This window comes from Phacochoerus africanus, chromosome 11, assembly GCF_016906955.1.
Source record: "Phacochoerus africanus isolate WHEZ1 chromosome 11, ROS_Pafr_v1, whole genome shotgun sequence".
Lineage (NCBI taxonomy): Eukaryota > Metazoa > Chordata > Mammalia > Artiodactyla > Suidae > Phacochoerus > Phacochoerus africanus.
In genome coordinates, this window is record NC_062554.1 from 35,894,039 (window position 1) to 35,908,177 (window position 14,139).

The window sequence follows — 14,139 nt, forward strand, 5'->3', positions numbered from 1 at the left end:
TCAACAGAACTAATGGAAAAACTGGAGTCAAGTAGAATTTGAATTATTTACATGGGATTGAATAAACTGATAAATATGATTATAATTATTATGACTTTTGCTCTGAAATACTACTGATTTTAATCTTTGTTTTCTATGTATAAGGAAAACTTTCCCCTTAAGCTAACCATGACTTATAGCAATTTGGTAAATTATACATTTGCAAACAGAATTTAAACATTTCTCTTGCTTCTCTACCTGACCCCTCCAGAATTTGGAAACTCTTAGTGGGTATTCTTATTTTCATGGGAATATAGTTCCCTGCATGAGCTCAATAAGAGTATGTTCTCCTGGAGTTCCTGTTGTGGCTCAACAGTAATGACACTGACTAGTATCCATGAGGATTCGGGTTTGATCCCTGGCCTTGCTCAGTGGGTTAAGGATACAGCATTGCTGGAAGCTGCAGTGTAGGTCACAAATATGGCTCGGATCCTGCGTTGCTGTGGCTGTGGCTGTGGCATAGGCCAACAGCTGCAGCTCTGATTCCACCCCTAACCTTGGAACTTCCATATGCCACAGGTGCCCTCCCCCCACCCCAAAGAATGTGTTCTCCTCATAACAGGACACATTGGAAATATTGGCTACGTTACCTTGACTTTGACTGAAATGTCACATTTGGGAATATGCATAAAATCAAATATGGCCAGACAGCTTTAAAGAACTAAAGTTGACTTTATGGAGCCATAAATCCCCTTGGAAAAACAACTTGGTACCTTGCTTATAGGATTCCTCACAGCCTTACCAAGTGAATAAGAAAGACCATTTCCTAGCAGGTATAGGAACCTGAAGATATTATGGACCTCAAGAAGAGAGGGATCCACTCAAATCTGTAGGTATTGCAGGTGAAATCTGAGAGCAAGTCCTTGGCATGTCTTTCCTGGCCTTGAGAGATTTTTTTAAAGTCAAGTGGAGATTCCTTATGAAAAGTTCCAGCAAAGCCAATTAAAATGAATCTATATGATCAATTATGCAAATAATCGACAAGTTTATTGAAACCAGTCTTATTTTGCAAACAATCTTAATTTGGCTGTTTTTGGTAGAAATGAGGGTAGTTTGAGAGAGAAAACCTATGTTTCAGTAATATACCTCTGTGGATATTAAGTTCTTGTGTTATTAATTGTCTTTGAGGTTTAGTATTTACTGCCTAAGACTCACTTCCTAGATGGCTTTTTGTTGCTATGTTATGTTATTGCAGAGTTTAATCAAATTATTAAAAGGACATTCTAAGCTTACTTCTGAAGCTTACCAGAGTGATATATTTTTGGATGAAGAACAGGTGTTCCATGAATAGTAACCAAGAAGTTGTGCACTCTGGAAAAGACATCACTTAAAGGACTTCCAAAATGGATTGAAGAACTCATATCAAGTACTCTTAACTAGTTCATGTACAATAAAGGGGATTGACTCAAATTTATATTTCCTACTTTAAAAAGGCCCTGCATTGGACTGGTCTTTAGAGAGGACTTCCGACCTCAAACTCGCCATAAAACAATACTCAAACAGAGGAGAAAATTCATGTACAACAGGTCAAGAAGACAACAGCAGTGATAGACAACTGATCCAAGAAGCTAGACCTGAATTATAAGATCCATCCTACTAACTCAGTTGTACTATTTACCAAATATTTGTCTCCCTATCAAAATTGAAAGCTACTGTTTTTTCCAGCTATATCTTTGCCTCAATGTTCAGGATGGGAAGAAAATTTTCTAGTGAATTACAGAGTACAGCTACTCATGACATATATCACTGCTTGCTTTAAGTTTTCTGCTAAAAGCACACATATGATGGTTGTGTGATAATTTTATAAAATTGATAAAAACAGGAGTTCCCTTCGTGGCTCAGTGGTTAACAAATACGACTAGGAACGATGAGGTTGTGGGTTCAATCCCTGGCCTTGCTCAGTGGGTTAAGAATTTGGCATTGCTGTGAGCTGTGGTGTAGGTCGCAGACAAGGCTCAGATCCCGAGTTGCTGTGGCTGTAGCGTAGGCCCGCGGCTACAGCTCCTATTCGACCCCTAGCCTGGGAACCTCCATATACTGCAGGAGCGGCCCAAGAAATGGCGAAAAGAAAAAAAAATTGATAAAAATATATAGCCTATAAAGTTTCCCCATCAGCACATATCTCTGTACTTGTTTACTATGTCTGATTAATTTCCCCCCAAAGTGAATAACTATGCAAATATAAACACACACATACACACACAAAGGAATCCTAGCACCACTGAGGGACATGATGGACCCATGGCAGGCAATGGCCCTCTGGCATTGAGGAACAAATATTTTGATCAACAATGTTTTCTATCAGCTTAATTAGTCATAAGTATTCTTGTTCTTTCTTATCTACTGCTCTGCTGATTGACAAAAAAAAGATGATTCCAAGGCTTTGTTTTAAACTCCTCGGAAATAGAATTGTATTAGTTGGAGTATCCATCATGGCTCAGCAGTAATGAAACTGACTTGTATCCATGAGGATGATGGTTCGGTCCCTGGCCTTGCTCAAGGAGTTAAGGATCTGGCATTGCCGTGAGCTGTGGTGTAGGTCACAGGTGCAGCTCCAATTTGACCCCTAGCTTGGGAACTTCCATATGCTGCACCTATGGCTGTAAAAAGACAAAAAAAAAAAAAAAGCAAACATGGAGATATTACAAACATACATTTTTTTGTGCATTTTATTGATAAAACACAAGACTTCAAAGAAATTTTGGGCTTTTAGTGGACAATTCAAGCTGTGCTCCAGACCTCCTAGTGGAATGGATTTATTTTCCCTCTGCCCTTGGTACTAGTGCAGAGGGAAAGTTTGAGGAGCACTGAACCAATAGAATTATTTGAAATGCGACATTCTTAATTGACTTGTTTTCAAATCCTCAGCAGTTGGAGGATTCTTGGCTTATCTCAAATGCCAGAAATACTATAACATTTGTCACTTCGATCACAGCCAACGGTCAAATGCAGTATCACAAATAGACGCTAAAATAAATTCTAAAAGCCATTTTTGTGGTTGACAACTTTATTCACATGACAGCTATAGGGGCTGGTGACGATTTCCTTTAATGGTTCTTTCTTCTCGCCAGTTGATTTAGAGTTTGGTTGCTGAGTGTGGGTTGAAGGGATGTGTGGTGAGACAGATCAGAGGCTTGTTAAAATTCTGTCATCATGAATCCAGTTTACTTTTAACCTTGTGGCTTGTCTAACACATTTGCAGTAAGAGTTGGGGAATAAATCTAAGGCTCACTGGCAAACACTTGGCAGCCCTTCAGAGCAGCATCGTTAGAAATCACACAATCGATCCTGGCACTGGAGGCACTTCGGATACTGTGCATGCAGGTCAGAAGTGCTATGGGGTGCCAAAAAAAGGCATTCCATGACAGCAATGGGATTGAAGGCCATACAGAAGACAGCTCTGGAGCATTGCAGTCAATTCCAGGAGCTGTGGCATCTCAGTACTGATAGGACCTCACAAGAAGCCATATAAGAATAACTGTAATTAGGACAACGGTGAAGTTGAGACACAGCTCCCGGGTGGATCGCTCCATTCTCAGAGTGGCTTAGTGAGAACTGAAGGCAGACTTCAGACCGCCTGCTGGTCTTTATCTCCTAATAAAAGTAACAAAGAAAACAGAGGATTAGTGAGCGTTCTATCATCAAAGGAAATAGAAGCATTATGGAGGAGGAACATGTCATGGGTGAACTATGTCCCCTCAAAATTCATATGCTAAAATCTGAACCCCAGCATCTTAGAATGTGACTACATATTCTCTAAATTTTTTTTTTTTTTTTTTTTAGCTATTTCTTGGGCCGCTCCCGCAGCATATGGAGATTCCCAGGCTAGGGGTCGAATTGGAGCTGTAGCCACCAGCCTATGCCAGAGCCACAGCAACGCGGGATCCAAGCCGCGTCTGCAACCTACACCACAGCTCACGTCAACGCCGGATCGTTAACCCACTGAGCAAGGGCAGAGACCGAACCCGCGACCTCATGGTTCCTAGTCGGATTCGTTAACCACTGCGCCACGACGGGAACTCCCATATTCTCTAAATTTTTTATTGAGGAATATGACTATATTTGGAGACAGGGGCTTTCAAGAGGTAATTAAGTTTAAATGAGGGTATTAAGATGGGTCCTAATCCAACATGACTCGTGTCCTTATAAGAAGACGAGATTAGGACACAGACTGTGTAGACACAGGGAGAAGATGGTCATATGCAAGCCAAGGAGACAGACCCCGGAAGGAATCAACGCTTTCAATACCTTGATCTCAGATTTCTAGCCTCCAGACTATCTTTGGAGTAAAGCTGCTACACTTCTCTGGGTCTCCACCCTCTTGCCAACCCTGCAGATTTTGGATCTGCCAGCTTCCACGATCATGAGCCAATTACATCGCGAGCGCACGCACACGCGCACACACACACACATACACACACACACACAAATTGGTTCTGTTTCTCTGAAGGACCCTGACTTCTACAGATAGCCTGGCTTTTTGCTTGATTATTTTCCTGTGAAAAAAATTATATTGTGCATCATTGATAAAATATTACATTTTGAATTTACAAAATATTACATTTTTTCTAATTTCTACGTGTGTGTCCTTGCTTTGCAAGGTCACCAAAACTGAAAAAAAAAAAAATGATATGCCTTAGTATTGTTCTTGTTTTGAATTACATGTAGAAGTAGGATACCATAATTTTTCAGGTTTCAGGCTGACCTGTCTACATCTAATGCTGTGAAAGCATGAAGTAGCTTCAACAGCTGCCTGGCCTCTTAAAAGCCTTGCATTGGGCACAGAGCCTACTGGGGTCAACCAAAAGTTCCTAACATATCAGGCCTTCAGTCCAAAGAGCAAGTGTTAACCTCATGGGTACTTCTGTTTCAACAAGGGTTTGTGCAAGCTATTTTTAGTCAAGTCCAGGATGTGCCTATATTGTAAACACTTCAAAAAGCAAGACTGGTATCTTTATAGCTTCTACAGATAGTACATGCAGGAAATCATACTTTGAGAACATATGCAATGTGGTCAATAAAACCATTACCTCCAATGATGTGGCATAATTGACACTGTGTATATGCAAACCAAATGAAATTAAAGATTAATGATAAAACTTCAGATATTTAGGACAAAAGTCTACTATCAAGTGAAAAAGTTTAGGAGGAAAGAGTGTTTTGTTAATTTTCTAAGTGTGGAAATTCAGGGGTCAAGAAGGGTTGTTAGCAAGATGGTATTTTTAACCATCTAACCTGACTGAATTATTAATTTTAATTACTACATTTGTTTTATTATTCATGGACCAAATTATTAATTGGATAAACCAGTTGAATAATCATTCTTCATATTATATAATTGGTGTAACACACAAGTTCAAATAAGATGGTATCAATCAGTAGGTTGTTGAATCTTGGTGTAAAATATGGTGAATGACAATTGATTTATGTTTCATTTTCCTTAATTCCTATTTTTGTCCTTGCCTCCCACATGAAGGAAATGGTAGATTGCCAATGAAAATCTTTATAAAGATTTACTTGAAGAAGAAAGTAAACAGAAGAAAGTGAGGTATAAAGGAAGTATAGAGAATGTGTAAGAATGTACATAAGAGCAGAGGGGAACAAGAAGTGAAGAATTCCAGCTGGAGGCAAAGCAATGAGAATCTAAAGCAGATTCTTTCTTAGGAATTTATTAATAAAATTAAATCCTAGTCTAAATGCCAATTTGTTTAGGCAAGTTCTAAAGAAATACAGATATATGCAAAAAATATGAGATCCTATTTGTAATGATCAACACAACCCAATTCAGGGAGGGCAAGATAACTGTTCCACCAAATCTGCTTATTAGATTAAGTTCTTACATAAAAGGAATCATAGATAGTGCCCCAAAGGAACATACTCCGAAATGTTGCTGAAAGTTGTTCGTAGCTTTGTTCATGTGACCTTCACAGTCTACTCTGTAACCTTCACAACTCAGGCAAGTTTTATTGTGATTTTTACCTCTCCCAGGATTATAGCTGAGAAAGTAACTTTCAGCAGAAGGTAAATTTGTTTGTGTAATGACACATAGCAAGTTAGGGGCAGAACTAGAGCTGGCAGACTGGAAACAGTTGCTGAAATTGTGGTTACTCCATAGGAGTGATTACAGGAATGAATTAATTACTATGAATAACTGCTCAGGCTAAACAAATTTTCAACCTTTGGGCAAACAATTTGATATTTTTTAATTAAGGTTGATAAAACTCATTCCCCTTTATCCAGCTATTTCATTTCTACTCTAGAAGCATAAGCACATACATATCAGGATTCATATATAAGAATGTTCATAGCAACAGTTTTTGTTTGTTTGTTTGTTTTTGTTTTTTAGGCCACACCCGCAGCATATGGAAGTTCCCAGGCTAGGGGTCCAATCGGAGCTACAGCTGTCAGCTTACGCCACAGCCACAGCAACACAGGATCTGAGCCATGTCTGCAAACTACACCACAGCTCACGGCATTGCCAGATCCTTAACCCACTGAGTGAGGCCAGGGATCAAACCTGCAACCTCATGGTTCCTAGTTGGATTCTTTCTGCTGTGCCATGATGGGAACTCCCACAGCAACATTTTCATCATATTTCCAAGCTGGAAACAACTCTAATGTTCATCAGCAATAGAATAGATGTGAATTGGGATGTAGTCACACATTAAAATGCTATAGAGAAAAGAAAATGCATGAACTACAACACACACAATAAGATGGGTGGATCTCCACAAACAACTATTGAGCAAAAGAGGGATTTATAAAAAGAAACACAGAATATGATTCCATTTCTACAAAGCCAAAAACAGGAAACTTAATCATCTTGTTTAGGAATGTTGCATAGATGGTAAAATTATAAAGAAAAGCACTGATAAGATTATTTTGACAATCAAGATGGTGACCACCTACGGTAGGACAAAAGGGGGAGGTGATCAAGGATGGACTTCCGGGTGTTGGGCATGATCTATTTCTTGACCTGGGTGATATTTATACAGGTGTTGCCTTAAAATGATTGTTCAAATGGTGTGTTTTATGCACTCTTCACATTTTTTTCAATAGCCTCTGAATTGACAGAACCCATTACACTTCTTTATTTCTTGTGGTTTACCTCTTATTCTTTCTTGCACTTTGATGGTGAACTTAAATATTTGTTGTTTTATATATTTTTTAATTAATAAAACACAAAGTTAAGGTGAAAATTTCCAAGGAATCCAATTCAGCCAACACATATATTAACTGTAAGGGGAGTATTTTACCTTCATACACATTTACACCAAAGGAAAAAATTCAAATCAGCAATCTTCCTTTTTTTCTGCTGTTAACCCACAAAGACAATTTTGGCTTCATTTAAGTTCTTTCCTGAAGTCAAGATCACACCATATGATCCAAAGTGATTGCCATATGGTGAAGGCACAAAAAACTCTGAATAAATTGTTTGACATTCACTTTCTTTGAATGGAGACTTGGAAAAGATGCAAGACATACTTTCCCTTATGATACATTAAAAAAAAAAAGCAATTTAGTAGGAAGGGAGAAAATGCATAACATGAGGTGAAAAAAAGTAAAACAAGAATCAGTAATATTCACTTTCTACTTTAAGAAATATTGTGTATAATAGGTATTGCTGATTTCACTAAGAAATGTAAATATTCCTCTGCTTTTCTCATTTTCAACTTGTATGCATACACATACAGTAAGCAAAACATAAAAATCCTGCTATTACCTGAACAGCGTCAAGGACACACAGGGCTGCAGTAGGCTTCTCCTCTCTCTCTCTCTCCAACTTGGGCTGCAACTCCTGCTTGTCTTCCAGGCTGTCTGGACTCCTGGACTCTGGGCAGGGCCTAAAGTAGTCTGAGGGAGGTGGCAATCACTGTGATGTCACCGATGAAACATCTCGAAGGAACAACCTCCAAAGGCTGGAGGCTATTTGTGTTTAGGGGGACACGGAAATGTGTTGACTAAGACTGTTCCTTTGGCTGCCAATTTGTATTCACAGCCCAAGGACTTAAAATCTTTTCTTCCCAGTTGACTTTGGGTACAACTGATATAGGTTTTAAATTCATCTTTTACATCTTCAAGAAGCTCTCTAACACGTGTCTAAAACATCATAAACCAAGAGTGATAGACTAGTATTAACAAAGCTTTGCTGCTTTTGGCTGCTCTGCCTACTCAGCATGTGAGGGTGTAAAAATTCGACTTCATTTAATCACCCGTGTTTTCAGCTTTTTGAAGCACGAAGAGTTCCCTGTCTTGCACATGCACACCCCAAACCATACACACACCAGAATTCAACAGGCATCTTAGCTCCTTAAAACTGACTTCAGTCCAAGAGGTGAAAGTGATCTTCCCAGTCACCTGTTCCACATAACTTTCCAGCTAAGCTGTATGTTGTAAGTTTACACATTAATATACAGTTTCATCTGAAACAGCTGTGGAAGCCATGGTTTATAGATCTCTGTCAATGTACTTATACAGCAGTAAACTCATACAGCAAAACTCAGACATCTGGGTGATTTAGGGGTAGCAAGAGAACTGGTCAAAACTAGTGAAAAACATGAGTTATAGAATATACCTGAAAGAAATAAAATTATATAACTTTCAAATATAAACACTGACTAAAACTAAACTGGTAAAATGAGTTTGTAATCAATATTCCAGATGTCAAGGTAAATGAAGCCTCTGAAGAGTTTAACTGAAACTTGAAAACACATCAATTAAACATGACCCCAGCAATTGCTTGCTCACTAAATCCTTTCTTTGTAGATAAAAGAACAAATTTCCCCTCTGATTTCCCAGTTAAGATCTATCAAAATAATATATTCCCAGAAGACATAAACAAAATTCCCTATATAGTGGTGTTCATAGCCAAACCTTTCCCATCATTCCTCATGCTCTAGAAATATTACTACAGGAAAAACTTTCCATTCCATTTCTTCATTTTGATAGAAACATAGTGATTAGGAACCTTAATATAATGTTCTGTTTTCACATGCCTTGTAAAAAGACAGCTTGTTGAAGCGACAGGTATTATATAGTAATTATAGTGCAATAAAACATTGGCAAACTCCTTGACTGTAGGCAGATTTCTGTCTTTTGCTTCCAAGTCTTTGACAGATTGTTTCAAATGCTAGGAATATTCTCCTACTTATTAAGCTATTCCTATCCCTTTTTATAACCACTCAAAATTATTTTTGGTCCAATTAAAAAGTTATATATTTATTCTAAAAATTTGAAAATACAAAAGTATAAAGATATTTTAAATTACCATTAATATCACCACCCAAAAGCAAAAAAAACCCCAAAAAACAAAAAAACTTTATGTCACTTTTTATTCATGTTTGAGGTTCCATAGGTACAATCTCAAATTCACAAGTTCGTTTTGGTAAAAGAATTTGATACTTGAAAAACCTTTATCTTTTTTGATTCTTATAGAATGAAATTATTCATACTGTACCATGTATTGGTATTGGATTTATGGGAAAGCATTTATTTTGTATATATTGGAATAGGAATTAGCTCCACAATATTTTAAATGTTAAATAAGAGTTCCCTGGGAGTTCCCACTGGGGCACAATAGGATCAGCAGCATCTTGGGAGCCCTGGGATGCAGGTTCGATCCTCAGCCCAGCACACCAGGTTAAGGATCCACCAGCATTGCCATAGCTGTGGCTTAGGTCACAGCTGTGGCTTGGATCTGATCCCTGGCCCAGGAACTCCATATACCATGCAGCAGCCAAAAAAGAAAAAAAAAAAATAGGAGTTCCCTGGTGACTCAGTGGGTTAAGGATCCAGTGTTGTTACTCCTGTGGCTCTGGTTACTGCTGTGGTGCAAGTTCCATCCCTGGCTCAGGAACTTCTGCATGCTGCAGGCTGCCCCCATCAAAAAACTAAATATTAAATACAATGGGGAAATGTTAACATATCACAAAACAGCTTACTAACTGTCAATTTAGTTGAACTGGTCAATTTCAATGTAACTTGAAGATAATCCTACTGTTTATTCTTGAGTTAGCTTAGTTTTTCTGTTTGGCTGTCCCATTTAAGTTTATCCAACATTATACCAGGGACTATTGTGCCCAGCACATTCATACATTCCCAGATAGAGACTTCAGAAGTAGCTTAATATTAGTGGTTTATCCTGTGATGTCATGAGAGAGTGTGATAACACTAAGAATTCAGCTCATCATTAGTTTGACCTAACCCTTCCCTGAAAAATATGCAAGCCACCCAAAGTCACATGACAACTATTCAAAGGCTTAAAGCAGAGTTTAATACTGAGGATCTGTGAGTCCATTAAAAAAAAAATCAACACTATTGTTCTCATTTAAAAAGCTGGAATAACGAGATTTCAAACCTTGCTGCCAAAGAAAATTTCTCTCTTTAAATTAACCTTACTTAATTATGCTGATATTTTCTGTAATTCGCATGACTTAACATTACGTATCAACTTTCTTTCAAGTTGCTGATCTTCCCATCAATAGGAGGACATACTAAACATCCTTGATCTTATTTCTATGCTTATTAATCTACAATTTAGCCAAAGGTCAAAAATGTTAAGAAAACAACATTCACATTGATACTGGTATTGACACCCAATCCATACCATCATATACATTCCCAAGTGTAAAATATTATATCCTTTGAAAATTAATGCTGTGTTCTTATGCTTAATTAAGAGCTAAATTAACTTGTTTAATTTACTCCCAATTTCCATCAATCTTTTTACTTTGGAAGCAAAAAGTGAAGACCTTATGTCAGACCATGAATTTGACGAGTCTCTGACCCAATGGGAGAATTCAGCAAGGCCTCAATGAAAGGCGATAAGCTCTTAACACATCACAGCAATGAGTCTGATGATTACGGTGCCTCTCTCACCTTCACATCTTCACATTCAACGGGACATGGAGCTGCTCAGAAATAAAGAAACAGCTTTCTGCCATGCTCTTCCATTATCCCAAGCACAGGAGTACAAGCCCAGAGAAAGAGGAAACCATATTCCTTAAAGTGCTATCCATGTCCTTGAAAAATTAATGATTATTATCTATATTTTTAAGTCCTTGTGGCACATGTGTGATTTTTGGCTTACTAACTAACCTTAAATTCAAAGGCAGTGTGTTGATGTATTTTAAAGCTAGTAAACTTGCCTAACTTTTTGATTGCCCTTTGGATGCTTCCCTTCCTGTAGGTTTTCTTTTATTAATGGTGAATTCTTCTGTTTAATTAGTACAATATATTTCATCCAAAAAAATTTCAAAGGCAAGGATAAATTCTTATATTCCTTTGTTTCTCTAACTGCATCGAACTAGTAAAGAATCATAATAGATGCTTGAGCATACATAGCAAGGGGCTCACATCACTTCTTATCCTGAGATCCCCAAACGGCTGAGCATGACAGGCAAACGAGAGTGGGGGAAATTGAGGTCAACATCCAATCTACTCATAAAAAGGATCTAGAAATCACCTGGGAGAGAAAACTCTGAGGGGAGTTTTGATCAAGAAGACACATGTGGTCAACAACAGGGAGAATAGAGAGTTATTCCATTGCAGTCATCAAATAGCAAGAGAAAGAGACAAGGGAAAAAGGAAGGGAGGTTGGGTAGAAGCATCTTAGACTGCAATTCCGTTACTGGCTGACAGCTGCCAGGGAAGCAAGGCCCCCCATGCAAACGTGATTATGATTTCAAAGAGCAGCTGGGGTCCACCTCAAGTACGGTGCAGTCACATCTGAGAGGCACATTCCATGGCACCACTCCCACACACTACCCATCCTACTTCACTAAGCTTGAGGTCTGGATCCTAGAGGAAGAGAGCGCTATGGGTAAAAACTCCCCAGCTCTTTGACAATTTACCTCAACGGTATGGAGCACTAAAAGGGACAGAGATTCTCCCTCTACCTGTGCCATCTTGTGGACCTCAGTGCATCCATGGAACCAGCAATGTAATGTCCCTCCATTGAAGTGTCACGGAGCCTGGCAGAAGCAGAAATACTGATCGAGACTTCCTTGTAGTTTATATTAAGCTGTGCAGGCCTTAGTGGCAGATGGCAGCAGAGAGGAGCTTGAGCTAAAGGGCAAGAAAATGGCAGGCACTATGTGGTAGCCGACAGTACGTGTGCGTGAGCACGTGTCAACCACCCCCTAAAGTTGCTAGAAATAATCCGGAGGAACATTACAGGGGCATGCAGTCTTGCATAATAGGTGGGTGTCAGAGCCAGAAAAATATGTATTAGTCCTGTTTATAATAACCCATTTTAAGTCCTGGATTGGTGGGGTGACACCTGTTAACATCATTTGACTTGGAACCAATTAAATTCCTCTTCTCTGGAACAAGTATATTTCTGCTCTATAATAAGATTCTGCAAGCAAACAGCTTTCTCTCAGCCCATTAAACATAGCTGCCAAAGGGGGGGAAAAAGCAGCAGCCAAAAATGTGTTTACTACTAAGCTAATACCATCTGCCCTCAAAACACTCCCAGATTTCAGATTCGCTTTGTTATTTTTCTGATGGGAAATAAAAATTCAGCAATCTTTTGATGTGCTGTTACTGAACAGCTCAGAGAGATTCTAGCCAGACACGCCCACTTGAAACATTCTGTTCCTTGGTGAATTTGATCAGGGTATTTTCACTGAATCTCTCTTGAGAATCTGTCGGAATAACACAATTACCATTTCAGTAAGAATAATATAGACAAGACAAAATTGCTTGTTCTCTGTAAACGAGTTCATTTGGCTTAAGCCTTTAGCTATTTAAAGCAGAGAGAATAGAATCATGAAGAATCATGAAAATCTCTCTCTGCTGTCTGTGAAGGTAATGAGAAAACAAAAGTGCCTAGTTGCAGTAATGTGGAAGAAGATTAACTGGATGCAAGATACAGGCTAAGTTTCCTTTTGGATGAAGGATGTGCTATCTCGGAGGGCAATCGAGCACTTGTTCTACAGTAACCTAACCTTTTACACTTTTACAGTAAGTGAATGTGGAGTTGCCAGGGGCTAGTATTCCGGGAATTTGGGCAGCTTATCTGGGAGAGGTGGTTTAGGCCTCCTCTCTTTAGTGTGTATTTTGTTTGTTCTTGCCCCCATTTGCCAGTATGGGACAGAAGAGGAGGCCTGAATTATATCTTCGGCCTGAAGATATTTGAAGACATGGGGGCACACATTTTGTGCTAACAAGCTAACTTTTTCTTCTTCTGTCCTAGCCCTCTTGCTAGATGTTACAGTACTCACCAGGCACTTAGATATCAACCACTCCCACTGAGGAACAGCACAAAAACAGGACATCACTGTTACTTTCTCTATGAACAACTGCCATCTGCCAAGAACCACCACTACTTGCCTTGGGTGTCAACCATGCCTGCCAGATACTACTTCCTCTGCAGCCCCCTCTGCACAGAAACTAAAGGTACCAAAGTTACACTTACTTCCAGAGCAAAATGAGGAGATGGGGTGAGATAGTGTGCCTCTTTCTGTATGTTACATCCTACTGAGGCGTACCAAAGGAAGCATCCTCACTCTCACTCCAGCATCTCCCCAGACATAAGTTCACAGGCAAGTTCAGCCAGAGGCTACATAAAAGTAATAGGCGTCTTGTTATCCCAGACCTACTCCTTCCCTTCATTACTAAGATTTGATACTACACCAAACTTTCCTCCTCTTGGGATGAATTCTCTCTCAGGAGGGGCCTTTGTTCCCAGGGCAAATCGGCTTCTATCAGGCCTGCTCCATCAGTAAATAAAACATGCATTCACATACCTGAAAGTGCAGCACTAGAAACAGTGGAAGCACAAGGCAAGGTCCTACCACATCAGTGCCCTTACAACAGTACTGCAGCATCTGTGCTTTCTACCAATTGTCTTTCCATTGGAGTCAGAGTAAAAATTGGCTTCTTGGCACTGCAGAGAGAAAGCATATTATTTCTTATTTCAGAGGTTTCCTGCAGCTCCCAGATTAGGTCTAAAATCTTTAGCTGCAGAGGCAAGGCCCTACCATGATCAAGGTTCTAACCCCCTAACCTCCTCTGCAGCAAACCCAAACCTGCAGTTCCTCAGATATTCTCTCCACGTGTGCATATGCCATTCCCTCTGATTATACCATCCTTTCC

At 39.2% G+C, this 14,139-nt stretch overlaps 1 protein-coding gene across 1 annotated transcript; it reads right to left on the reverse strand.

The window, feature by feature from the left end:
- Positions 1-3,028: 3,028 nt before the first annotated feature.
- Positions 3,029-12,088, reverse strand: SLN (sarcolipin). The gene is made up of 3 exons (XM_047753773.1): positions 11,937-12,088; positions 7,763-7,893; positions 3,029-3,633 (listed from the first exon to the last, which is right to left on the reverse strand). Exon 3 carries the CDS (start codon positions 3,570-3,572, stop codon positions 3,477-3,479), a length of 96 nt encoding a protein of 31 aa, XP_047609729.1. The 5' UTR covers positions 3,573-3,633; positions 7,763-7,893; positions 11,937-12,088; the 3' UTR covers positions 3,029-3,476.
- Between the last annotated feature and the right edge of the window lie 2,051 nt (positions 12,089-14,139).

Excerpts from the sequence above, each read along its gene's own strand:
- SLN (XM_047753773.1), bottom strand. The coding sequence starts at position 3,572 with ATGGAGCGATCCACCCGGGAGCTGTGTCTCAACTTCACCGTTGTCCTA.